This window comes from Giraffa tippelskirchi, chromosome 4 (genome assembly GCF_054371585.1).
Source record: "Giraffa tippelskirchi isolate mGirTip1 chromosome 4, T2T-mGirTip1v1.2.pri, whole genome shotgun sequence".
Lineage (NCBI taxonomy): Eukaryota > Metazoa > Chordata > Mammalia > Artiodactyla > Giraffidae > Giraffa > Giraffa tippelskirchi.
The window spans coordinates 178,493,226-178,519,968 of NC_137278.1; the positions used below are offsets into that span (position 1 = coordinate 178,493,226).

A 26,743-nucleotide genomic window follows, 5' to 3' on the forward strand; every position below is an offset into this window, starting at 1 on the left:
TAACCTACCTGATAACATTTTTTTAAACCTTGAAACATCAAAGGAGAGATGAGACATAAGTTTAAGATTTGTTGACTGTTAGAAAGAAATCTAGTGAAGCTGTTTCTTAAAATTGCAGTGTTTAGGGAAGTTTAAAAGGCAAAATAGTAAACACAGTTATGTGTCTAAATCAAGATATTCATAAATTAAAGGAAATGTAACATTAAATGAAGGAAATAAAGCATTTCCTATCGCATCCTTTCTTTTCCTGTTTTTAAATTCCAGGCCCTTTAGAGAAAACTTCAGCTGCTTAACAGTTCTTTAGGCCATGGATAGAATACTTATGAGTCTGGCCCAGTAACAGCCCCTGCACTGCCAAGTTCTTGGAATTTAGATTTTCGACAGTCTGGAAAGAGGCTTTTGATTAGTTTGTGAACAGAAGGGAGGGCTGAACATCCCTGTGGTGCTGCGCTGAGGATAGGGAAGAACTAGAAAGGGTGGACAGTGGGGAAGCAGTGAGTTCCTACTGTATAACTTTTTTACATTCAGAGAGAATTCAGTAATGTAGAGTGCTGAATTCAGCAGGTAGCTGAAGATATGTCATTTCACTAATTTAACACTGAAAAATAGGACTCTCCAAGGGAAAAGCTATAAGGATTTGGGGCAATCCTTTACTATAGGGACTATGCATAGAATTACTTTGAGAGAGGAAACTAGAAAAGGCATGTGGTGATGCTATTGGTAGTAGTAAATCTTGTCCACAGTGAATTATGTGCCTTTTTCATAGACTTTCTTCAGACAGGACAAAAGCAAGGGCCAAATGCCATGGTGAAGGATTTTTATTCTTTATATGTGTGTGTGTGTGTATGTGTGTGCTCAGTCATGTCCAGCTCTTTGCGACTCCATGGACTGTAGCGCGCCAGACTCCTCTGTCTGTGAATTTTCCACAAGGATACTGGAGTGGGTTGCCATTTCCTCCTCAAGGGGATCTTCCTAACCCAGGGATTGAACCCACATCTCCTGGGTCTCCTGCATTGGCAGGCATCTTCTTTACCACTGTGCTACCTAGGAAGCCATTTCTCCTGGCAGCAGTTGTCAGCATCTGCATGGATGAGACCCTCCAGTGATGAAGCCCTTAGTGTCTAATCCAGAACCAAAGCACAGCTGCAGAATTTTGTCTCTTGACGGATGTATTTTTTCCATGTAATTTGTGGTTATGAATGGTATTGTGACTTAATGTGCAAAGTGGAAAACTTTAATAAAAAGCTGAAAGTTGCATTGGTTTATGGGAGAAATTGAGTTTGTTATGAAGTTTACATTTGTTTCTTAGAGGATGTCCAATAAGATGGGGGTAATCGTGGATGTTTATCTTTTTCTTCTTGATTAGAAGTTTGGTTTGAAATCATCAGTTTGGCAAGATGACTGGGCCCTAAAAACAGTTGTTCTAAAAGGCAATTTAAAAAATATTTTGAATAAACTTTACTTAATATCTTTTTAAAGCTTGCTGTTTATCCATCTTATATAAAATAATTGTCCTACTATATAGCGCAGGAAAGGGGCTTCCCTGATAGCTCAGTTGGTAAAGAATCAGCTTGCAGTGCAAGAGACCTCGTTTCGATTCCTGGGTCGGGAAGATCCACTGGAGAAGGGATAGGCTACCCACTCCAGTATTCTTTGGCTTCCTTTGTGGCTCAGCTAGTAAAGAATCCACCTGCAATGTGGGAGACCTGGGTTCGATCCTTGGGTTTGATCCCTGGGTTAGGAAGATCCCCTGGAGAAGGGACCAGCTACCCACTCCAGTATTCTGGCCTGGGAATTCCATGGACTGTATAGTCTATGGGGTCGCAAAGAGTTGGTCATGACTGAGTGACTTTCATTTCACTTCACTTCACAGCACAGGGAACTATATTCAGTATCTTGTGACAAACCATAATGGAAAAGAATATGATAAAGAATATTTTTGTGCATATGTATATATATACATAAACGTGTCACCTTGCTATACAGAAGAAACTAACACAGCATTGTGAACAACTATAATTCAACAAAATTAAAAAAAAATCTGTTTAAAGCTTGACATTATAAAAGAGAAAGAATGAGAGAGACAGATATAGAAGACTAAGGAGAGCATGAATTACCTGAAGATTGCAGCTGGTTTTTTTTCCTGGGGCAAAATGACTGCTGGTGACATTGTTTTTCTCTTGCCTCTCCACGGGGGCAAGAGAGTCATAGCATCTTGAGGAAACCGAGAAAATCTTAACCAAAATGTCAGATGTTGCTGTCCCTAGGGAGAGATCTTTTATACCAACCATAAGTAAACTTTGGGCTGGTCTTATTAAGTCTACTTCCTAAATGTATGGTGTTAAAAATTATAGCTTAGAGAAATTGTATCTTTTCATAGATGGTTGGTATTTATATGTCTACTATGCTGAATGAGGAAATGTAATTTTTATTTAGAGACTGCAAATCTAGAATTAGGAGGCATAATTACTCCTTTAAGTTATTCAGAATATCAGTTTGTGAGATTCCAAAGGCATAGCAATTATGTGGAAAACCTAGGATGAGAAAGAGAGTATGAGTGTTGGTAGACCAGTTGCTATTTCCTGTGAATTCAGTGAAAAAGGCTGGTGAAACTTAACTTCTGTCCAGACATTTTTAGAGAAGAGTGACGGTAATGGATCCCTCATGAATATGAATCAGTGAATTATTTGGGCAGGATAAAAAATTTCATTGTTTACCTTTGATTACTTGGTCTTCAGTTTCCCTCCATAGGATGGCAGAAAGTTGAGAAATGAGTTATTTTGTCTTGAAAAAGAATCTGCTTTTGGTAACTTAGAAGTAGGAATAGCCAAAGCAAAAGCCACCAGAACACATTCTTAGAGACAGTTTTGATGAGAAAATAATTGTGATGCATCAGCTGGTGTTTAAACATCTGCAAAGATCTTTTTTTTTTTTTTTTTGAATAAGGATAAGCAGTGACCCTGGTTCCTGTTTTTTTTTTTTTTACCAGATACGAATCTGATCAGTATCAATTAAGAAGGAAACCATTTTGCAGGTGAAAGGAGGTTGCTTTTCTTTTGGGTCCAGGAAATGCAAGTGTGAAGCATAAACAACCTGTATATAAAATGAGTTAGAAAGGAGGGCAGAATATCCACATCCATTCTCATGAAGGGGAGAATGCAGAAGATGGTACCTTTCTTGAGTTTGTCTTTGTACAATTAATTTTCCTCTCACTTAAAATTCTAAAGATGAGGCATATAACTTCAAGAGAAACTTCTATAATGGTAATTTCCCCTTTGACTTTTGCTTGTTGCGGCTTGATTGCTCTTTAGTTGTATTGAATTACAGCATGGAAACTTCCAAATACAAATTAAGTTGCTAAGGGAGAAGAAAAAAATTGGTTGTTAATGATAGCAGTATTTGTTAACTGGGCCCTTCAAAACTTAATGTGGGCGGGCATGGGAGTGGGGATGGAATTTTCCTTTTAAAAAGAGATATGTAATTCCTTTGCATCCTATCAGTTTTAAAAAAGTTATTGAGCTATTTGTTGGCAAAGAACAGCTTCCTAGGAAGAGGAGACTATGTGACTTGAGGAGAGGACCTAAATATTTTATTCTCTGTTCCTTACAGCCTTTAATTGAGGTACTATTATTTGAGGTACTTTCTAGGTTTTTAGGGTTTAAGGCAACCACTTTTTGGGCTTCCCTAGTGGCTCAGCAGTAAAGAATTCACCCGCCAATGCAGGAGACCCTGGTTCGATCCCTGAGTCTAGAAGATCTGCTGGAGAAGAAAATGGTAATCCCCTCCAGTATTGTTGCCTGGGAAATCCTGTGAACAGAGGGGCCTGGTGGGCTACAGTCCGTGGGTTATCAGAAGAGTTGGACACAACTTGTGACTAAACAAGTGTAGTTTTATTTGCATAGAAAAATAAAGTATGAAAAGAGTTAGCTTCCTAATAGATGTTCAAGGAGAATAATATTTATGTAAAATCCCTGTTGAATAGAGTGTGTCTTCTTTGAACAAAACTATGCTAACATTATGATAGGAGAATTTCCATAAGAACTTAAGGCATCTTGATCCTAAGGTATGCTTATGTTCCAAGAGTTTTTCTAAATCTTTTGGCTGGGGGCTGGGGGAGGCCATGTTCCCTTTTGAGACTAAGAGACAATTTATGGTTCAACTTGCCATGAATATACACAAACATAAAATTTTACATTTATTGAGGGTGTTCAGTGCTCCCTAAAACCCACTCTGTGGACCTAAGCTTGGGAGCACTTGTATTAGTGTGTAATTATGGTGCTTATATTAAGATGTAAGCTCTGGGTTTGGTCTGTCTTGTACTCTGTTGTTTACCAGTGCCTGGGACCATGCCTGGCTCACAGTCAGCCCTCAATGAATATTTGTTGAATGGATGAGTAAGGGACAAAATGAATATATCTTGTTTGTGGTTACGTGGCCACTCTGGATTTTCTGGTTGCTTATATTCAATACTTTACCAGTTCTTTACTAGCTCTGTGCCCTTCATGGGTACATTAACTTCTTTTGCAAGGAATAGAGACCCAATCCGTTTAAATAAAACAAAGACTTTTTGGTTTGCATTGCTGAGAAGTGCATGAGGAGGTCTAGCTTCAGGTACAGCTGGAACCAGGGGTTCAGTTGATGAGACCAAGATTCTGTCTTTTGCTTCATTTTTTTCCTCCTTTTGGGCTTTCTGCTCTGTCACTTTTTCCACCCATGGTGGGGAAAAATGATTCCTGACAGTATTAGACCTACACTTTCCATCACAATTCTTGATCCTAGAAGGAGATTAGGACTGCTCCCTTTTCCATTCATTGTTCATATCTGCTTCTGTAAAGGTGCTTTGGCCCTGCTGGGGTTGCATACTGTCCTCTGGATGAAGCACTGTGTCTGGGAGGATGCGACAAGAGGGGTCGGCCTAGGCCTCTTATCCTCCCTTGGGTGGCCGAGAGGCCTTCTTGGTTCTTAACTATGCTCTGTTAAGAGTTTTAAGTGGAAAATGGAAGCTTCTAAAAGGTTAAGGAGCAGAATAAAAGGTAACATATGTCTGAGGCACCTTTCCTATATAATTCATTTCAGGTTGATATGGTCTTGGGATGTCAATGGGTCCCTTACTGAGCAACTGGTTTTCTGGATGATATCACCAAACACACTTACATCCTCAATGGAATGACTGCTATCTTTCTTGCAGAATTTTTGAGAATTAAGAGAATAAATGCCAACGTTAACTAAGTGAGCATAGTAATCTTGTGAAACCTGTTATAAATCAGAGAGAGCTTCTGTCTTCAGATTGCAGGCGCAGTGATTTGGATTTTCTGTACATGTTCTAGCTTTGACTTATCGGCCTTGCAGTGACTCCTGTAGGACATCAACATATGCTGAACACCCTGTGCTTGGCAGGGCTCGTACATGGAACCAGTGCGGGTTGGCTCTGGGTGGGGAAGGAAATACTTTAGAATATGTGGGTGTTGTTTGAAACACTCTGCTGTGTATTTCGGAGAAGGCAATGGCACCCCACTCCAGTACTCTTGCCTGGAAAATCCCATGGACAAAGGAGCCTGGTAGGCTACAGTCCATGGGGTCGCTAAGAGTCGGACACGACTGAGCAACTTCACTTTCACTTTTCCCTTTCATGCACTGGAGAAGGAAATGGCAACCCACTCCAGTATTCCTGCCTGGAGAATCCCACGGATGGCGGAGCCTGGTGGGCTGCCGTCTATGGGGTCGCATAGAGTCAGACACGACTGAGGCGACTTAGCAGCAGCAGTAGCAGCTATGTATTTTTTTTTATTATAATTTCACTGTTTTTTCTTTGACATATATTTCATTCAACAATGATTTTCTAATGATGCATATATATTTTTTAAAGACAAGAGGAATGTTTTCTTTCTATACTTATGCAAGTTTAAGAATAACCCACTGAGGAAGATTCAAATGCGTTGAAAATCTTGAGATATATTTTGATAAGTTAAGACAGTTTAATTTTGAAATGCATAATGTTCTTAATTTTCTGTTTGGTTCATTGTGGACCCGTGCTGAGCAGGAGACTATTAAATCCTTGATGCAGTGCTGACTTTTGAAACTTAGATTTTTTAAAAAATTTAATTAATTTATTTTAATTGGAGGATAATTACTTTATAATATTGTGATGTTTTTTGCCATACATCAACATGAATCAACTTCCCTGGTAGCTCAGTTGATAAAGAATCTGCTTGCAGTGCAGGAGACCAGGGTTGAATCCCTGGGTTAGGAATATCCCCTGGAGAAGGAAATGGCAACCCACTCCAGTACTGCCTGGAAAATCTCATGGATAGAAGAGCCTGGTGGGCTGCAGTCCATGAGGTTGTAAGAGTCAGACATGACTTAGCGACTAAACCACCGTATACATGTGTCCCCCCTATCCTGAACCCCTTCTGCCTCCCTTCCCACCCTATCCCTCTGGGTTGTCCCAGAGCACTTGCTCTGAGTGCCCTGTTTCATGCATTAAACTTGCACTGGTCATCTATTTTACATTTGGTGATATACTTGTTTCATTGTTATTCTCTCAGATCATCCCACCCTTGCCTTCTCCCACTGTGTCCAAAAGTCTGTTCTTTATGTCTGTGTCTCTTTTGCTACCCTGCATGTAGGATTGTCAGTACCATCTTTCTAAATTCCATATATATGTGTTAATATACAGTTATTTGTCTTTCTCTTTCTGACTTACTTCTCTCTGGATAATAGGCTCCAGGCTCATCCACTTCATTAGAACTGACTCAAATGCATTCCTTTTTATAGCTGAGTAATATTCCATTGTGTATATGTACCACAAATTCCTTATCCATTCATCTGCCTACGGACATCTAGGTTGCTTCCATGTCCTAGCTATTGTAAATAGTGCTGCATTGATCATTGGGGTACATGTGTCTCTTCAGTTCTGGTTTCCTCAGTGTATATGCCGAGCAGTGAGATTGCTGGGTTGTATGGCAGTTCTATTCCCAGTTTTTTAAAGATTCTCCATAGTTCTCCATAGTGGTTGTACCAGTTTGCATTCCCACCAACAGTGTAAGAGGGTTCCCTTTTCTCCACACCCTCTCCAGCATTTATTGTTTGTAGACTTTTTGGTGATGGCCATTCTGACCCGTGTGAGATGATACCTCACTGTAGTATTGATTTGCATTTCTCTAATTATGAGTGATGTTGAGCATCTTTTCATGTGTTTATTAGCCAGCTGTATGCCTTCTTTGGAGAAACGTCTATTTAGGTCTTTTTCCCACTTTTTGATTGAGTTGTTCATTCTTCTGGTGTTGAGCTGCGTGACAGCTTGTATATTTTGGAGATTAATTCTTTGTCAGTTGCTTCATTTGTTATTATCTTCTCCCATTCTAGGGGCTGTCTTTTCACCTTGCTTATAGTTTCCTTCCTTGTGTAAAAGATTTTAAGTTTAATTAGATCTCATTTATTTTTTGTTTTTATTTCTGTTACTTTGGGAGGTGGGTCATAGAGGATCTTGCTCTGATTTATCTCAAAGAGTGTTCTGCCTGTGTTTTTCCCTAGGAGTTTTATAGTTTCTCATCTTACATTTACGTCTTTAACCCATTTTGAGTTTATTTTTGTGTACGGTGAAACTTAGATTTTTAATATGTTCGGCTCCTCATCCTGAACTTCTTTTTCTTGTTCAGTGTCTAAATGCAAATTTATTTGGAAAACTTCCACACCTTTATCCTTTCTTTTTCCCATGAGGTCTTAGTTTAGAGATTCAATTAGAATCTAGTGTGCCTGACACAAAAAAGTTGGTCAGTTGCTTGTGTTTAATGAAAGGATGAGTGAATGTAAGTGAATGTGTAACAGCATGCAACAGTGTGTAACAGTGTGCTTTACAAGGAGCAGGGTTATGTCATATTTTTCCTATTAAAAAATCATATTTGAAGAACGTTTTCCACCAAGAAGTTGAATAAATTAATTTACACAATTAGATAAATGATTATAAAGTATTTACTGTCAGACATTGTCTGGTTTTTGAATTCTGAAGTACTTATTTATGGTGAATACTCTATTGCTATAATACTATATGGTAAATATATATATTTAATATATAATACTGTATGGTGGTGCTTCTCCAGTGGCTCATGCAGTAAAGAATCTGCATGCAATGCAGGATCACAGGAGATGCAGGTTTGATTCCTGGGTCAGGAAGATCCCCTGGAGCAGGGGATGGCAACCCACTCCAGTATTCTTGCCTGGACAGAGGAGCCTGGCGGGCTATAGTCCATAGGGTCACAAAGAGTCGGACATGACTGAAGTGACTTAGCACAAATGCACGCACGACTGTGTAGTAATGTATATATGTATTGTACTTAGATATAAATAATATGTAAAATCCTACTCCGCAAACCAATATAATAGCCCTTAAAGAGACAATAGCTATTCACACCTCTGCTGACATTTCCTGCTCTTCTTCTCCCTTAGGATATTGATAGTTTGTATGAGACTCTCATGGACTCTCACTTTTCTCACCTTAATGCCTGTGCTCATCTCCAAGGTGGGCTTTCTGCCTCTGTCTCCATCTTTCCTACCGGCCTGTTCTCAGCTTAGCAACCATCTTTTTGCATAGAAGTCAGAATAATCTGACTTTTTTCTGTTTTAAACCTTCCAGGAGCTACAATATCACTCATAGTGAAAGCCAGAGTCAATTCTAGGACGTGGAGGTCCTGTAGGATCTGGCCTTCCGTTCCTTGGCCTTTCTGACCTCCTTTCCAATTGCTCGTTCCCATCAGCCATATTGGCTTCCTTGTCGGTCCTCAAACATGACAAACATGCTCCCACTGTGCTGTTTCTTCTGCCTGGAATGCAGTTCTCTTAGATAACTCCCGCACCTCCTTTATATCTTCTATCATGTTTTATGTTTCCTTTTTAAAGTAGTGTTTATCCCTTAGCACATCCCATGGATGGAGGAGCCTGGTGTGCTACAGGCCATGAGGTGGCAGAGAGTCAGACACGACAGAGCGACTAACACACTAAGTAATTAATGGATTTATTGTGTTTATTGTTTATTTGTTTCCTACTACTCCCTGCAAGAGTGTTGGTTTTGTTTGCTCTTAGAACAATACCTGGCACATCGTACTGCTCAGTCAATATTTGTGGAATGAATGAATTTCCTGGTGAAGAGATTTCAATTCATTTTTCTGTGGTGATTACCTTACTGCTGAACATTTTTCAACAACTATGTATTAATAATAAACAACCGGAATGAAAATGATGAATTCTAATAATTATTGAGAATGTACTTTGTGCTGGGTATTTGTAATAAATAACATTGATGATGATGATGGCTATCCTTTATTGAATGTTAACTTTGTACTGGGTGTTTCGCATTGTCAAATCAGTTGATTTTTCAGATCAACTCTATGAAGTTAGTACTAAGTTATCTCAGTTTTATAGGTAGGCCAGAGAAATAACTTCCCAACATCACATGTTTATGTGGAATCAGTACAGCTGTGATATTAGAATCTTAAAAGGAAACATCATCTGCTTGTCGCTTTAACACGGTAACTTTTATACCCTCCAACTTACTGGAAAAAAGAAGTCTAGTTTCTTATGCTAATCATTGTGAGAATTGGTTTATGGTTCCCAGAGGTTTTTCTGGTGAGGGAACTTCTCTTGCCAACTATTTCCTCCTAGATATGTTTCTCTTTTATGTCTGATTAGCATGGTATTTGGTTCTCATATTCATCTCTTTTTGAAGAAGGTAGCATAGTTAAAAGAACAGAGAAGACACAGGTCCTAACAGCTATAAAACTAATTGCTAGTTGCATTGTACTCTGGAGATTTCAAAGGAGAGAAATATTTTTGGCTAAATTATGTTTGTTCTGCCTAGGAGCTCCTACTGACTGGGTTATTTTTTGAGGTCTCTTTTAGCCACTCACTTCTGTAATATATGATTGTTACTTTTATGTTTTGCTGAGGGCATGAGCCCAGGAGGAGCAGTTCAATCACTGTTATATACTTAATTCATCTTTTCTTCCTGCGTTCTTCCTGCTACCTCTTTATTGACCTCGTTTTGTCTTTTGAGATTTGTTTTCTTTATCCTTGTGGTCCACTGAAGTATGTAAGTTCATTCATTCAACAGTTATTTCTATATACTGACTATATGCCAGTCACTATGCTAGGTATTGAGAATATGAAGATTAAATATATACTGCTGCAGTCTCCAAGGATCTCAGTGTTTATTAGAGACATGGAACTAAAAGTATTATACAATATATAGCAGCTTGAAAGGGCGCATATCAAATACAGTGGGATCATAGAAGGAGACCCTAAGCTTCTAGAGGATTGAAGAGTATGGAGTTTTAAGCTAAATATGTGTACTGTGAGCCAAGAGAATTTGTCAAAACCTTGTAAATTTAGGCTATATTGTCAAAATATAGTAGGGATACGAAAATCATATAACCTGAAAAGAGTTGAGGACCCTGGTATATACTTTTTTCCTAGAAAAATGACACAGATGAAACTATTTGCAAAGCAGATATAGAGAACAAACATCTGGACACTAGGAGGGTAAAAGGAGAGTGTGATGTATTGGGAGATTGGGACTGACATAAATGTTTACTTACACTTATACACTGTTATGCATAAAATAGATGACTAACAAGAGCCTACTGTTTAGCACAGGGAGCTCTATTCAATGCTCTTTGGGTTCAGAGAGAGGGTATATGTATGTGTATAGCTGATTTACTTTGTGGTATAGCAGAAACCAACAAAAACATTGTAAAGCAACTAAACTCCAGTAAAAGAAACTTAAGAAAACAATGCCAATAGATTGCTGGACACACCGCTGCCACACACTTTCAGTTTGTAAAAAGAATGCAGTATCTGTAAAACACAATGAAGCAAAGCACAATGACACAGGTATGCTTGTACTTCTATTGCCTTTTATATCTCTTACCTGATTTTTCCATTCTCTGCAAGGTACAGATTTCTAAAATTTCAGAGACAAGAAGAGGCCTTTATAAGATGCAGCCCAACACTGTAAAGCCATCAGGTCTGCTTTATTCATGGATGGTCTTGCTTTGTTGAAACATTTTTTCAGCAAGGCCTAATCTAAGAAGACTCAAGGAACAATCAGAATATTAGTGGGTATTGGATCTTGTTTGTTTTCTTCTCAAATGAAGGTTGTGTCTCCACAATAAGTACCTGAGTGTGCATTCTTAACTAGATCTTTCATTTCCTAGAGGTGCAAACTCTTCAGAAAAAGATAAACATAATTTCTGAGATAATGTTATGCAAGCACTATATGGCAAATAGCTTGCGTAAGTGTCATAATACACTTATGTGGTAGGTTCTTTCAGTCAGTGCCGTTCAGTCACTCAGTCGTGTCCAGCTCTGTGACCCCATGGACTGCAGCGTGCCAGGCTTTGCTGTCCATCACCAACTCCCGGAGCTTACTCAAACTCATGTGCATCGAGTTGGTGATGCCATCCAACCATCTCATCCTCTGTTGTCCCCTTCTCCTCCTGCCTTCAGTCCTTCCCAGCATCAGGGTCTTTTCCAATGAGTCAGTTCTTCACATCAGGTGACCAAAGTATTGGAATTTCAGCTTCAGCATCAGTCCTTCCAATGAATATTCAGGACCGATTTCCTTTAGGATTGACTGGTTGGATCTCCTTGCAGTCCAAGGGAATCTCAAGAGTCTTCTCCAACACCCCAGTTCAAAAGCATCAATTTTTCGACACTCAGCCTTCTTCATGGTTCAACTCTCACATCCATACATGACTACTGGAAAAACTATAGCTTTGAATGGACGGACCTTTGTCGACAAAGTAATATCTCTGCTTTTTAATATGCTGTCTAGGTTGGTCATAGCTTTTCTTCCAAGGAGAAAATGTCCTTTAGTTTCATGGCTGCAGTCACCATCTGCAGTGATTTTGGAGCCCAAGGAAATAAATAAAGTCTGTCACTGTTTCTACTGTTTCCCCATCTATTTGCCGTGAAGTGATAGACTGGGTGCCATGATGTTGTTTTTTTGAATGTTGAGCTTTAAGCCAACTTTTTCACTCTCTCCTTTCACTTTCATCAAGAGGCTCTTCAGTTTCTCTCCACTTTCTGCCATAAGGGTGGTGTCATCTGCGTATCTGAAGTTATTGAAGTTATTGAAGTTATTTCTCCTGACAATCTTGATTCCAGCTTGTGCTTCATACAGCCCGGTATTTTGCATGATGTTCTCTGAATATAAGTTAAATAAACAGGGGACAATATACAGCCTGACAATATATAGGTTCTTTAGGTTCTTGTTATTAATCCTTCATTTTACAAATGAGGAAACTGAGACTCAAAGAAGTTAAATAACTTTCCTAGTGTCACACAGCCAGTAAATGGCAAGGTCAGAATTTGAATCCAAGCATTCTGATGACACCAGAGTTGCAAATCTTAATCATTACACTATGTGTAACATTATTAATGCTAATTGGTTAATAATCATTTTTGTCCTGTGCTCATAATTCCTGTTACATTTCTTAGTCCCAACTGTCCCCTGTGTAGATTTTAATTATTGGTGGGAATACTAGGAGGATGGAAGGGAGAAGACAGCATATGAAGTAAATCAGTACATTTGAGAGACCCGGAATATTAATGTTATATATACTCTCAAAAAGAAAATATTTTCTCCACTTGTTGTTTTATATATTTCTATGAGAAGTTTCATGTTTTACATATGTCCGTTAGATCAGGCTTGTTAATTATGGGTTTTAAAGCATGTATCCTTACTACATTTTGTCTGCTTGCCCTATCAGTAATTGAGAAATATGTTGAAATCTCCCACTGTGATAATATCTTTGTTAATTTCTCCTTGTAGTTCTAAACTTTTTTTTTTTGCATAATTTGAGGCTGTTACATTAAAATTTAGAATTGTTTTATATTCTTAGAGAACTGAAACACTTCTTGTTATTTAATCACCTTATTTGTTTTGAATAATGCTTTTTTTAAAAAAAATCTGAAGTCTATTTTTCTACCATAGCTTTCTTTTGATCAGTATTTCTTTAATGTGCTTTTCTCTGTCCTTATGTTCTAGGTATAATTCTAGTAAATAACATATGGTGGGATTTTTTCATTCAGTCTGGACATCTTTTTTTTTTTTTTTTTAGTCTGTCTTTGAAGTGGAAAGTTAAAAATTAAATTTATTATGATTAATATTGACTTATTTCTACCTTCTTACTTTGTGCCTTATGTTAATCATGATTTTCCCCAATTTTTCTTCTCTCTTAATTATTTTTTGGATCAATTGAATTTTTGCTTATTTTTCTTTTTGTTTTGTTCATCCTTCTCTGTTGGCTCTGTATTTACATATTAATACTAGTTCTGTTTCAGTATTTTAAAAATTATACTATGCACACTCATTAAAGTAAAAATTTAAATGATATTTAGCTAATGCTTGTACAACTGAGAACCATGAAACTATTTAACTCTGATCACTCTCTTTTTGCTTATATGCAGATATATGATATGTAATGTACTTTTAAAAAAGTCATATGTTAGTCGTTATTATTCTTTTATACTAAAAATGTTTATTTACATTTATTCACATGTTAGTTTTTTCCTTCCCATTTCTTCTTAGAACTGATATTTTTGTACTAAGATAATTTTCCTTCTACCTGAAGTATATCCTGGAAAGTTTTTTAGTGAAAATCTGTTAGCGGTAAATTTTAATTTTTATCTATCTAAAAATACTTTGACATTACCCTGTTCTTAAAAATTAGTTTTGCTGGGCACACAGTTTCAACTAGATGATTGCATTCAAAGAAATGATTCCAAAATCTTCTGGCCTGTGTTGTAGAATCTGAGACGCTAGCAGCCCAATGTGTTGTGTTTTCTGTATTTGTGGATTCATACCTTTCATTAGTTTAGGATATTCTCAAACATTATTTCTTCAAATATTGCCTCTCTTCCATTTGTCTATTCTTCCAAGGATGCTAAATATAACACATTGATACTTTCTCGTTCCATCCCTTGTGTTTCTTGTGTGTTAGTCACTCAGTTGTGTCTGACTCTTTGTGACCCCATGGACTGTAGCTCACCAGGCTCCTCTGTCCATGGGATTTTCCAGGCAAGAATACTGGAGTGAGTTGCCATTCCCTTCTTCAGGGGATCTTCCTGAGCCAGGGACTGGACCCAGGTCTCTTGCATTTCAGGCAGATTCTTTAAGCCACCAGGGAAGCCCTGGTGTTTCTTGACCCCTCTTTCATATTTTTTCTCTTTCCTGTCCTCTGTTTCATTTTGAGCAATTTCTTAATATCTATCTTCTAGGTTATTAATTAGTTGTGTGTGATTTTCTATCTTAAACCCACCTACTGAGTTTAACAATTATTTTTTGTTTCTGGAAATTCTTTATCAAGTCTGTCTGGCCATTTTTGATGTGCTCTTTCTCTTTTTTCATTTAAGAAAAGTATCTTTAATGTCTATAAATATTTATAATAGTTATAGTTTAAGTTGGTAATTAAAGTGTATGTTTGTTGTTGCTTTTGCTGATGCGATAGCAGTTTGCTGCAGTAGAAACTTTGAAAATATTTGAACTCATATTTCTTGAGTATAATCTACAATATAATTGCTATAACTCTGGACAGAAAATAATAAACAACTATGTGGAAGTGTGAGTGAGTAACCAAAACCAGACAGAAACCTGCGGCAGGGGAGGTGTCTATTCTTGGAATAAGAGAGTGTCATTATATGAGTTTCCCATTTTATATAGCCTTTTTACTGGTAGCACCTTTAAGTTGATACCAACCAGGTGGCAAAAACTCAGATAGGGTTGACAGTCTGGTAGTATTAGTATTAATAAAGTTCTGGATCTGAACTTTGCCCGGTCTGTCACTTGTACCAGTGCCAAAGATTTTCTAGCTCTCTGCAGATGACTGAGAACTGGTAGTAGTTAAGGTAACCTTGCTGCTGCTGCTAAGTCGTGTCAGTCGTGTCCCTTAGCTATCATTAAATAATTGATCTCAACTGATATTGATGACACTTTGTAAATGCTTTGACTTTCATGAGAACGGAAATGGGCAAGCTAGAATAAAATGCTGGATACACTGGCTTGCAATAGTATTGAGTTCAAAGAGGTTGAGCAGACAGGGTAGAGAGGATCAAGGAAAGAAAGTTATTAGATGGAGAAGGAAAATCTGAGAAGAAAATGATTGCTTTCTTTGGCTAGATTAAGACTTTAAGCTTTCAGAATATACAGGCAAATCCTTTCTGCAGTCATGGTTAGGTAATACATGCTTCTCTTTGTGAGGTAATGTGTAATTCTTTTAGTTTTTTCCCACCAGTTCTACCAGCATCCATACTCTGATGAATATAATTGTTTCACTAAATGATGGCTTCTTGCAGTGATTTCTAAAAATGTTAATATGTGAGCAACAGCATTGCCTTTGTAGTCCTCAGGATATGCATTTTGTGTAAAGGTCTTTAAGTCTTTTGGCATAGAGAGTGCTGATCAAAAAAATTTAAGCATAAGGATTCACTCAGTGTTTTTCAAGATTTCTATGTAGTATTATTTGATAATTTAGTGTTTATGCTATAATTTATGTGTGGTTTAGATTAATTTTATCTTTCATGGAAGAACAACTGGAAACATTTGAAATACGTAAGAGCAAGCACAATTTCAGCTTTGGAAGGAACCAATTTTAGAAATATTAGCAGCAACAAACCTGTGTATGGTTGAAAAGCTTACATGTAGAATTAAATATACTTTTAATGTTTAAACTTAAAGTATTTGTGTTAGTAAAAATATATTATTGAAATAGGAAACCTAATAAGAGAAAATAATGTTCAACTTTATTGATTTAATTTTTAAAAATCTCACATTTCTAGTGGCAAAAGGGAATTTAATTCTACTTTATTGGCAAAATATGAGTCTAGGCCATGAGTGAATTTTCTATGTTGCATCTGTTTTATATTTACAAGTTAGAACACTCTTTGGCAGAAAGTTTAACAATGAAATTACTTCCCTTTTTGTGTGATTAGAATTGTTTATGGCGTTATGCAGGGGTGTATCCACAGGACTTATCAGATCTGAGGTATGGAGCTGGACATTTGTAGAACCTAGTATTTCCTGTTAAGTTACTCTGAATTATGCGACAGATTAATTGGCTTACAAACAAGAAACTACAGGCCTTGTTGTTGTTCAGTTGCTAAGTCATGTCCGATTCTTTGTGACGCTACAGACTGCAGCATGCCAGGCTTCCCTGTCCTTCTCCATTTCCCAGAGTTTGTTCAAACTTATGTCCATTGAGTTGGTGATGCCATCCAATCATCTCCTCCTTTGTTACCCCCTTCTCCTCCTGTCTCAATCTTTCCCAGCATCAGGATCTTTTCCAGTGAGTCGAATTGGCTCTACAGGCCTGGAGGTTGGCTTTTTACTTAGGCAACTTGAATATTGGTCAGTAAAAAAATATTCCCATTACTAAATGGCAAGACGTTAGGATGCTAAAACACTGCATTCTAAGACTGTGGTGAATGAATGGAACAAAGATCACACACTAGTACTTTGCTTGATATGTTAAAATAATAAAAAAACTTTAAGCAATTTATTCTGAACAGTTAAACTTTCAAAATACAATATATACAATATTTTAAAATCAGAATTTGCTACTGAAAGATGATACCAAAGCCAACTTTGATTACAAAATAGAATCAGAGAAATGGGAAACCACAGAAATAGAAGGAATTTGTGAGATCACAGCTGCCCCATTTAGAAAATGAGGCAGAGAGAAGTTAAGTGGATAGCATAAACACAGCTGGCTGTAAAGTGGCAGACTAAGGATTTGAGCTCAACACATGTTTCTTCTCCTCTAGTACTACTTCTAAGTGACGATAAAGGAGGGTGATGTGCCAGGGTTGACTGATGGCGGGTAGTGGGGTTGTATGGGGTGGAGGGACAGTTTTGCTAAAAGTCAGAAAATTGCAGCTAGAGGAGAAATTCATATGGCTATCAGGGTAAAACTCCCAGGTAAGGGTAAAATGGTTTGTGACAGAGGCCTGAGAGTTCTGTAAAGGTAATTCCATCATAATGAACCTGGTCACAATATTAGCTCTCTTTCTTACTAATAGTTTTTGATAATGCCTATCTGTGGATTCCCCTTTTCTCTCTCCCCTCAAATTCATTTTATTTAAATGTGCTTCAAAACCATTGTATTAGAAACGAACTATATCATTTAATTGCACAAGGATTGCATATGTGTAGTAGGCAAATATCAGGAAGACAACACACTTATTTAAAAAAGTATGATATTTCAAAGGTAGAAATATCAGTTATGGCTTCATGAGGAAAAACATATGACTAACATATTGTATTTTACCTATTTTGTGGCATTTTCTTTACAATTGGTGGAATAATAAGGGACTGGAGACCAAAAGAGTAATTTGCTTTCTTTTGGAAGTCTACTTAAAAATTAGAGAGCCGTGTATTTTTATACAATAATTTATTTACACTCCATGTGTATTCCTAAAATATATCCTATTTAATTTTGCCTACTTATGCCTTCTATATAAATGGAATTATATTACATTTGAGACTTAACTTGTTTTTAGCTCAGTTTCATGTATTTGAGTGTTGTTGCATGCAGCTGCAATTTATTCACCTTTTAAAATAGTTTTTTGCTTGAAATTACTCACTTGTCATGGTATATTTATTTACATTACTATTACTGATGGACATTTGAGTTTTTCCCGTGTTTGCTATCATGAAGTGTTGCCTCAAAAACTCTTGTATCAACACATGTCTTCAGATGCACAAAATTTGCAAGATTTCTCTAGGGGACATATCTGTCCAGTTAAAATTTGATTCATGTATATTTTTGATTCATATTTATGTATAAAATCATTCAAAGTAGCTAATGAAATCTCCTTATAGATACCTTGGAAGGTCTAATTGTTGAAAGATTTTTTTTCTTATTAATTACAGTGAACAAATAATTTACAGTTATGACCTTATGAAGAGAAGATAGATATGAAGGATAACAGGTTTTATGTTAGCTGAGTTTCAGTGACAGATTGAGAATTTTTGGCTCTGGCTATAATTGCCCATTTGGCCTACTTGCTGATTCAAACAAGGGGAGATTAATACAACCCTTTAAAAAGTGTACTGACAGATTGAAGTTGAAAGGTTCTATATAAGATATTTTTGTTTAGAGCAGGCTGTCTTGGTCCTTATCAGGATTTGACATTTTTGATAACTTTCTGAGATATGTCACTCTTTCTTCCATCTACTATTAGTTAACCATTTGTTAGTTCCAGTTATTTTTATTGATTTTGTGATCTATTAATACCGAAAATAACATTATTGATTTACTCAGTTGTTCAAAAAGTGACTCAGTCATTCACTCACTTAATACTTAACACCTTGCATGTTTGAGGCCAGCATTTAGATTTGGGCATATTATGAGGGCTTCCCAGGTGACACTAGTGATAAAGAACCCACCTGCCAATGAAAGAGACATAAGAGACGTGGGTTTGATCCTTGGGTCAGGAAGATCCTCTGGAGGAGGGCATGGTAACCATACCAGTATTCTTGCCTGGAGAATCCCACGGACAGAGGAGCCTGGCGGACTACAGCCCGTAGGGTTGCCAAGAGTTGGGCATGACTGAAGTGACTTAGCATGCATGCATGCATGCATGCAGAACAGAAATGTGCTGACTCTCCTGGAACTTATAATTTGTAGTGCTAGTAAAATATGCATGTATAAGAAAACTTGATGGAGTGTGAGACATTCTCTTATAGAGGACAGCTTCAGGTACTATGGGATTATAGGTGCTACTAATCCATTCAAGAAAGATTGGAAAGTGTTTAAAAAGTACAGATTCTTAGACTATATCCTCAGAAATATTTGTTTGCTAGATAGGGACCAAAGAAAGGTATTGTTATTATTACCTCATGTATATATGATTCAGTCAATGAGCCAGATTTGGGAAACACTGTTTATGAGTGAGAAAAATGGGAAGAATCATGAGATGGTATTTAAATGACTTCAGGATGGTATAGATGGCTTTCAGATGGTTTTCTGCTCATTTGCCAAAGGTTGGTCTTTATATTTGTACCTATTCAATTGTAAATCCTTGTTCCGTAAGTTATAAAAGTTAACTGCTCCAATGGTGGATGGGAAAGCCTGGTTTATTGGTAGTACACATGAAAAAACCTGAAATTGTTTGGCTATAATGAGTGTCAGAAGTGGGCTTGACTTCCATGGAAGCTGATATAATCTTAGGTAGCATAACTGTAAGTTTAGTGTCAGAAAGAAGGAGGTGAAAGATCCCTGACCCCTGCACTTGTTGGAGATGCACCTGGATTCATGTGAATAGTCTCTGGGATCACATTTATGGGGGGCTGTTAACACTTGGATTCATGAAAGGATGTTGAGCTCCTTGGTAAATATCCATATGAGGAAGAACTAGAGAGAAATAGACTTGTTCATCCTTGAAAAAGAAAACTTAGTCCAAAAGAAAGAACTGAGATCAAAAAGGGAAAGTTATTTGGGAAAGCCAGTCTCATTGTTTTTCGTTGATTCATTTATTTATTTAACAAATATTTACTTAGTGGCCACTATAACTCATTCTAATGGGTGCCAAGGATATAATGGTAAACTAGACGGATTCAGTTTCTGACTTCATAGAGTTATGATTTATTGAAAGATCCAACTAATAAGGAAGTAGTTAGTACTGTGATGGGAAAAAGACCTATAAAACAGAGCAGGAAGATGGTAAGTGGTGAATACTCTAGCCCTGCAGGTATTCAAGAAGAGGCTCTTAGAGATATTGTAGAAGTTGTGCAGTAAAGTCATGTTTAACATTTAACATCTGGGATCATATATGTTTTTCTAACATTCACACTGTTAGAAAATTCACACTTGTTTCACACTGTTAGAAAATTCACACTTGTTTCTTTATCCACCCATTTCATCGTAACCTTCCCTTTTTTCCATTCTCTCCAAGCTCAGTTCCAGTTCATTCAGTCTGTATGATGAGATGACTGACTTTGTAATTTTCACAGACTTTGGTTTGTAAGGGATAGGACAAATTGTTTGAACTGAAGTCACTTTTAATGACTAATGTTTTTATCTGGGCTATCAGATGATTGAGGATAGGCATAAATATTTACATAAGTGCACTGTGACCTGACTGATGGCTTTAGTTTTTTCCCATTCCTCTTGGTGGCAAGCCACCATGCAGGTGGACACTCCTTGGACTACTCTAGGGGAGCCTGTATTTCTGTGGGAATGGCAGACACAAAGACTAAGTAAAATATCAATGCCACTTTTAATACAGATTTTGTGTGCTCTAGAGGAGTTGTTGTTGTTCAGTTGCTAAGTCACGTCTGAGTCTCTGAGAACCCATGGGCCACAGCATGCTGGGCTTCCCCTGCCCTCCACCATCTCCTGGACTTGTTCACATTCATGTCCATTGAGTCAGTGATGTCATCCAACTTCTCCTCTCCAATGCTATCATCCTGTGCTGTCCCCTTCTCCTTTTGCCTTCAGTCTTTCCGAGCATCAGGGTCTTTTCCAGTGAGTTGGCTGTTCTCATCAGGTGGCCAGAGTAGAGCTTCAGCTTCAGCATCAGTCTTTCCAATGAATATTCAGGGCTGTTTTCCTTTAGGATTGACTGGTTTGATCTCCCTGCAGTCCAAGGGACTCTCAAGAGTCTTCTCCAAATTTGAAAGCATCAATTCTTTGGCCCTCAGTCTTCTTTATGGTCTAACTCTCACATCTGTACATGACTACTGGAAACACCAAAGCTTTGACGCGGACCTTTGTCAGTAAAGTGATGCCTGTTTTTTTAATGTGCTGTCTAGGCTTGTCATAGCTTTCCTTCCAAGGAGCAAGCATCTTTTAATTTCATGACTGCAGTCACTGTCCACAGTGATTTTGGAGCCCCAAAAAGTAAAATGTGTCCACTTTTTCCCTTCTATTTGCCATGAAGTCTCTAAATTAGACTATGTGCTTTTTTTTGATTATTATGTTTTGAATTCTTAACTTTTTTTTTAATTGGAGGATAATTGTTATGATGTTATGTTGATTTCTGCTGTATATCAACATGAATCAGGTATAAGTGTACAGATAACCCCTCTCTTTTCAGCCTCCCTTCCACGCCTCCCCCATCACACATCCACACCCCCTCCCCGCCCCGGCCGTCACTGAGCCCTCAGCTGAGCTCCCTGTACTATATAGCTGCTCCCTACCAGCTATCTATTTTACACATAGTGGTGTATACACGTCAGTGCTACTTTCCCAATTCATCCCACCCTCTCCTTGCCCCACAATTTAACTAGTTAGAAAAGCTGAAGTTTCCCTCACAACATTTTTTTAGATTTAAATATTATATTGTGATTATATTGTGACATCCTTAGGACTCTGAGCCTTTCACATTCAGTGTTATAGCCTGAAGTTGGATTTTTTGGAGGTTTGGGTTTGCTGTCTCCTGACCTATTGTGACTTCCTGTTTCTAAGAAAACAATTTTGAATACTCTTAAAAGGAATTTCTTGCATGCTTGGCAGCTCTTGTAAAACCACATTTTAGTAAACCAGTATGAATGAAGTATACTAAACAAAGAACTATATGCTTGACCAAATTATTATTTTGTTTGGTGGAAATTGGATCTTATAGAAAAATCCAGTGATTTAGGAAGTGTCTGCTTTTGTAAACAGATAAACTAGGAACCAAAAGTTTCATCTTGATTTGGTTGATTATTCTAGTTCAAGGGGACTGTTGATCATGAATTGGGGTTTACTTTGTGCTGGGGTTAATGCATGCTTTTTAGCAAAGTTGAAACTGGGGCATCGTTCTTCAAATGAGCTCATAAATTTGGAACTAATGTGCATTCTCACAATATTCTGGAGAAAACCCTAATGGCTCTCATCACTTAGTCAATGGTGAAAATGACTATCAGTGAGTCTTTTGGTAGTTAGATATTACCCTGACACAGAGATTCATGTCTCTTGGCTCTCAGATCAGAGATTCAGCTTTTCTGGGAATTGTCCTTGAAATTGACTTTTCATGGATATTTTAATAGGGGCAAGTTTTTGTAACTAGAAAGGTACTCTGTTCATTTGAGTAAATTTGTTGAGTACTCATCACTAAGTGTCAGGGATCCTTCTAGAGGAAGATAGGAATAAGGCAGGTGAAGTCCCTAATGTTATTATCTTAAACACTTAATATTTAAGGGCTTACTCTATGCTAGAAACTGTGCTAGGTACATTACAGCTAAGAAGTTAGTCAGTCCTCTTAACAATACCATGAGGTGGGTACTCTTATCTGTGTTTGCAGGTGTAGTGAAGGAGGTTCAAACCCCAACCTGGCTGGGAAGTGGCTGAGCCATAGTTGAACAAAGGATGAGCACTTTTTATCCCACTGTGTCATCACTGTGAGCCTGATCTCATAAGCTTAGACATTCCTTATAAAAATAAAACAAAACATGCTTGCATACACACTGGAATATAAAAACTATGGGCAGTCTAACCCCTGTTAATGTTTCGGTGTCTGTGTTCCAGTCCTCATATGTGTCTCTGTAGAGGGCTGTGTGTGTGTATGTGTGTTTCAGTTCAGTTCAGTTCAGTCTCTCAGTCGTGTCCGACTCTTTGCGACCCCATGAACTGCAGCACTCCAGGCCTCGCTGTCCATCACCAACTCCCGGAGTTCACCCAAACCCATGTCCATTGAGTCGGTGATGCCATCCAAGCATCTCATCCTCTGTCATCCCCTTCTCCTCCTGCTCTCAGTCTTTCTCAGCATCAGGGTCTTTTCCAATGAGTCAGCTCTTCGCATCAGGTGGCCAAAGTATTGGAGTTTAAGCTTCAACATCAGTCCTTCCAATGAACATACAGGACTGATCTCCTTTAGGATGGACTGGTTGGCTCTCCTTGCAGTCCAAGGGACTCTCCCAGTCCTCATATGTGTCTCTGTAGAGGAGTGTGTGTGTGTGTGTGTGTGTATGTGTTTAAATATATACAATATCTTATTGATTTGTTCCCACTTATTTTCACCACGTATTATAAATGTTTTCCACACCACTGCCTTTAAAAAATAGAATTGTAAATGGCTCTGCAGTGTTTCATGGTTTGTCAGTATCATGATTTCTCTAACGTTTCCTGCTGCTGCTGCTCAGTGCTTAGCCATGTCCAACTCTTTGCAACCCCATGGACTGTAACCCAACAGGCTTCTCTGTCCACGGAATTTTTCCAGACAAGAATACTGGAGTGGGTTGCTATTTCCTCCTCTGGGGGATCTTCTCTACCTAGGAATTGAACCCTCGTCTCTTATGTCTCCTGTGTTCGCAGATGGATTCTTTACCACTTAGCACCACCTGGAAAGCCTTAACAGTATTTCAGCTTTAAGTTTTGTAAACCTTGCTTTAATTCATGCCTGTGTAACCAGATCTTTTTACAAATCCACGACTATTCAAACATTCTGAATGAAGAGTGGTATTAAAACTCTTTGTAAACATTGATGCAGTCTCCATGTGCATTTTGTGCTCTGTGGACACGACGATGTCAACAGTGTGAACGTTCTTTTCCTTCCAGACTGGTGGATGACCGATGTGTGGTGCACCCAGAGGCAGGGGACCTTGCCAACCCTCCCAAGAAGTTCCGAGGTAAGAAAGAAATACTTATTTTATATGACCTAAGTGGGGATATTTTTGTGTCTTAAAAGAAGTAATGTTAGAAATTGAATGTAAAACTTTCAAATAGAAATATATCTGCTGGAAATTCTTTCAAAAGTTCCCCATTGTTTTTCTTCCTTGACACATTGAAGGACTGATACTGAAAGAATAGCTTCAAGTTTTATTTTGCTGGACAGTAGTCTGTATGTTGAAAGGAAATCTTGGTAATTATTAAATAACTGTGAGAGGCCACTTTTCAAAGCAGTAAATATAGCTAAATGATACGTATTTATATATTTCTGTGACAGTTGCACCATAAATATTAGCGTTTCCTTACCAGCTCTTTAATTTATCTTTGTAAAATCTCCAGCATGGTGACACTGATGTGTTCGTTTCACTTTTAAAATGTCACTTTGGGTGATACATAATAGCAAAAATTGTCTTAGAACTCCCTTCTAGGTATAATTTTAGAGATAGTGTCATACTATCAACTGAGAAGTTGTTCATAGTAGCAAACCGATTATGACTGTTACAAGAGAAGGATTAATGGGACTTGTAGAGAATCATAGACAACTAAGACCAGTCATTAAGAGCTTGTGCAATTCAAACTGATAAACTTTATAGTGTATACTTATAATAATAATATAATAATAACAACTTAAAAGCAGCATTCATTTTGAACACACTGTGTCAGCATTCCTCCTCACACTGGTGAAACACAGCTTTAATAAGGGAGCCTGATCTGGACAGAGAGTCAGAGGGGTTCGCTGGAGCCCCAGACCCAGGTCAGGATGCTGTCCCCGTGTGCAGGGGAGGAGGGGGCCTTCACATCTGGTGAGTGTTTCCCACGCTTCATGTTCTGTAACTTTTTACACAATTGTTATTATGAGGATTTGCAGGAATATTGCATTTCCATCCCACCGAGAGTGACAAACACAGTAAATGTGGTTTGAGTGACATCAGTCACTTTGAGTACGTGATCCACATGTCTCCCCATGTGGGGAAGTTAGCGAGAAAGCGGACTGTGGGAGTGATACCACCCATCAGTGCACCCGGCAGTGCTCACTGGGGACACCTCCCAGCCCTGGGCCTGTGAGGTCTTCTCACCACACACAGTCCCCATGCAGGAGGGACTCACTGTTGAGCTGCTTGAAGGAGAGTCAGCGGTTGTGACAAACAAGACACAGAGCGCTCCAGGATAGTTTGCCGGAGACTGTGCAGTGAGTGTGTGGAAATGATTTCAGACGCAGAAGAGGCTAGAGGAGCCTAATGGAAGAACGGACACTATGAAAAAGAACATACAGGTTCTAGAAGGCGTGAGCTAGTGTATTGTATGAGGAGATGAGGAGACTGGTATGGAAGAGAGAGCGGAGGAGATTACCCGGAATGCAGTGTAGAGGAAAGTGTGAACGAGTCCTGAAAAGCCCGTGTTGAGGAGAGACCGAGAGGGTCTAGCAGCATCTAATCAGATTCTAGAAGGAGAGGCTGGAGTGCATGAGAATGAGACAACATGTAAAGAGATATGGGTGAGAACTTTCCTAAGTTGTAGAAAGCCACTGTTTCTCAGGTGGAACAGATACATTGAATTCAGAGAAGAGATGATAAGCAAATTCAGATCCACAGACTCTTTCGTGAACTATAAGATGTGGAAGATAAAAAGTTTTAAAAGCAAACTGGGACAACAGATCTGTATTTTGTAGCAGAAAAAAGCGTGGAGTCTGTGTTTGACCGCATTTCTTGCCGACTGTCATCTTAAGTAGGTCACCCAACCACTTAGTGTCTCCGAGGACATCTGTCATTGCCTGGTGGGACCAGAGGTGGATAAAAACAAGAATAATCTTGCCACACAAGGCTCTTTGTGGCTTGAAATCTTTCCAGAGAATAAATGTAAAAGTGTTTTAAGTCATTATACAAATGGTAGCTAACTTATGATAGAAAGGCATAATGTATTTCCTTTAAACAAAATTGGCTCTTCTCTTACATTATAACCTCTTCAAGGGCAGGCTTTTCTTTTTTTCTTTTTGTGTTTCCCAGGCACAGAACTTTGCTCATAGTAGACATCAGAAAAAAATAGCCATTAGATGTTTATGGGTGAGAGACCAACACTTTCCCTGGGATCGTGTGATACAATTTGTTTCCCAGGGGTGCTTCATGCTTCATGACCATGAGCTTGTGTAGCCTTATTCCTCTGTCAGTCAGGGGAAGTTAATCTGTCAAGGATAAATCTTCAGGGTTTGTGGCTGTCTTTTTTCTTTTAAATATTTTAGTGTGTCTGAGCGAACTCTGCAGTAACAGCTCTGTACCCAGGAGGTAATTATACACAGATACTTGGTGTCATATGATTCAGTGGGCATTGGTTCAAAGTATGAATCATTCAGGTGCTCCGTCTGCCCCTGGAAGGCTGTGTTTTCCTGTAATCTAATACTTTAGGTCATTGTCGTTGCTGGTTTGCTCTCATTTTCTACCTCTTGTGTAAGACTGAGTCATTTGCCTCCACTCATCATTGGAGAAGGAGGATATCTTGCTATTGAAGATTCAAGATTCCTTTTTGTCTTAAAGCTCTGACTCTTCTCCTTGGATTCTTGGAGGCCCATCCTGATGGGGCCCCAGAGAATTCCATGAGGTGGGCTTGCATTGCTTTCCCTGGCCTTCACATTGCTTGACAGACCTTGTTTTCCCAATTCTCTATCCTTTCTCATACCTTATTCTTTTGCAGCTTCATCCTTCTCTTCCTGAAATGTGTTCCTCCTGTTCCCTTTGGCTGTAAAAGCCATCACTTTTGCATAGATTGACCTCCCAAGATCACCACGCCTGCCTTTCAAGACCCCTCTGCCAAGTTTCCAGAGCACCCTCTCTTATTGTTACTTTTTAGATAATATGAAGAAACAACACTGTATCAGCAGTTCAGGTGCACCTCATTTCTTCTTGCCTCAGCCAAACAAATGGTGTCCTCAAATTAATTTGAAACAATTTTTATTTTTCATACTTACTGTGTGGTTTGTTCAAGTGGATCATAAAATTTTAGAGCTTCTAGGCAATTAGCAGTCAATTGAGGAGTTCCCTGGTGGTACAGTAGATAAGCATCTGCCTGGAATGCAGGGGACGTGGGTTCGATTCCTGGCCGGGGAAGAC

The 26,743-nt window shown here is 38.4% G+C and overlaps 1 protein-coding gene across 6 annotated transcripts in view; it reads left to right on the forward strand.

Moving 5' to 3' along the window:
• Positions 1-26,743, forward strand: part of ITPR2 (inositol 1,4,5-trisphosphate receptor type 2) — a 563,179-nt gene that overhangs the window by 33,044 nt on the left and 503,392 nt on the right. For all 6 annotated transcript variants that reach the window (XR_014051645.1, XM_081483690.1, XM_081483688.1 and 3 more), the window contains exon 2: positions 23,532-23,602. Coding sequence is in view for 5 of the 6 variants with exons in the window: in XM_081483690.1 (XP_081339816.1) it covers positions 23,532-23,602 (71 nt within the window). In the remaining variant the exon portion in view is untranslated. The remainder of the gene's footprint in view (positions 1-23,531; positions 23,603-26,743) is intronic.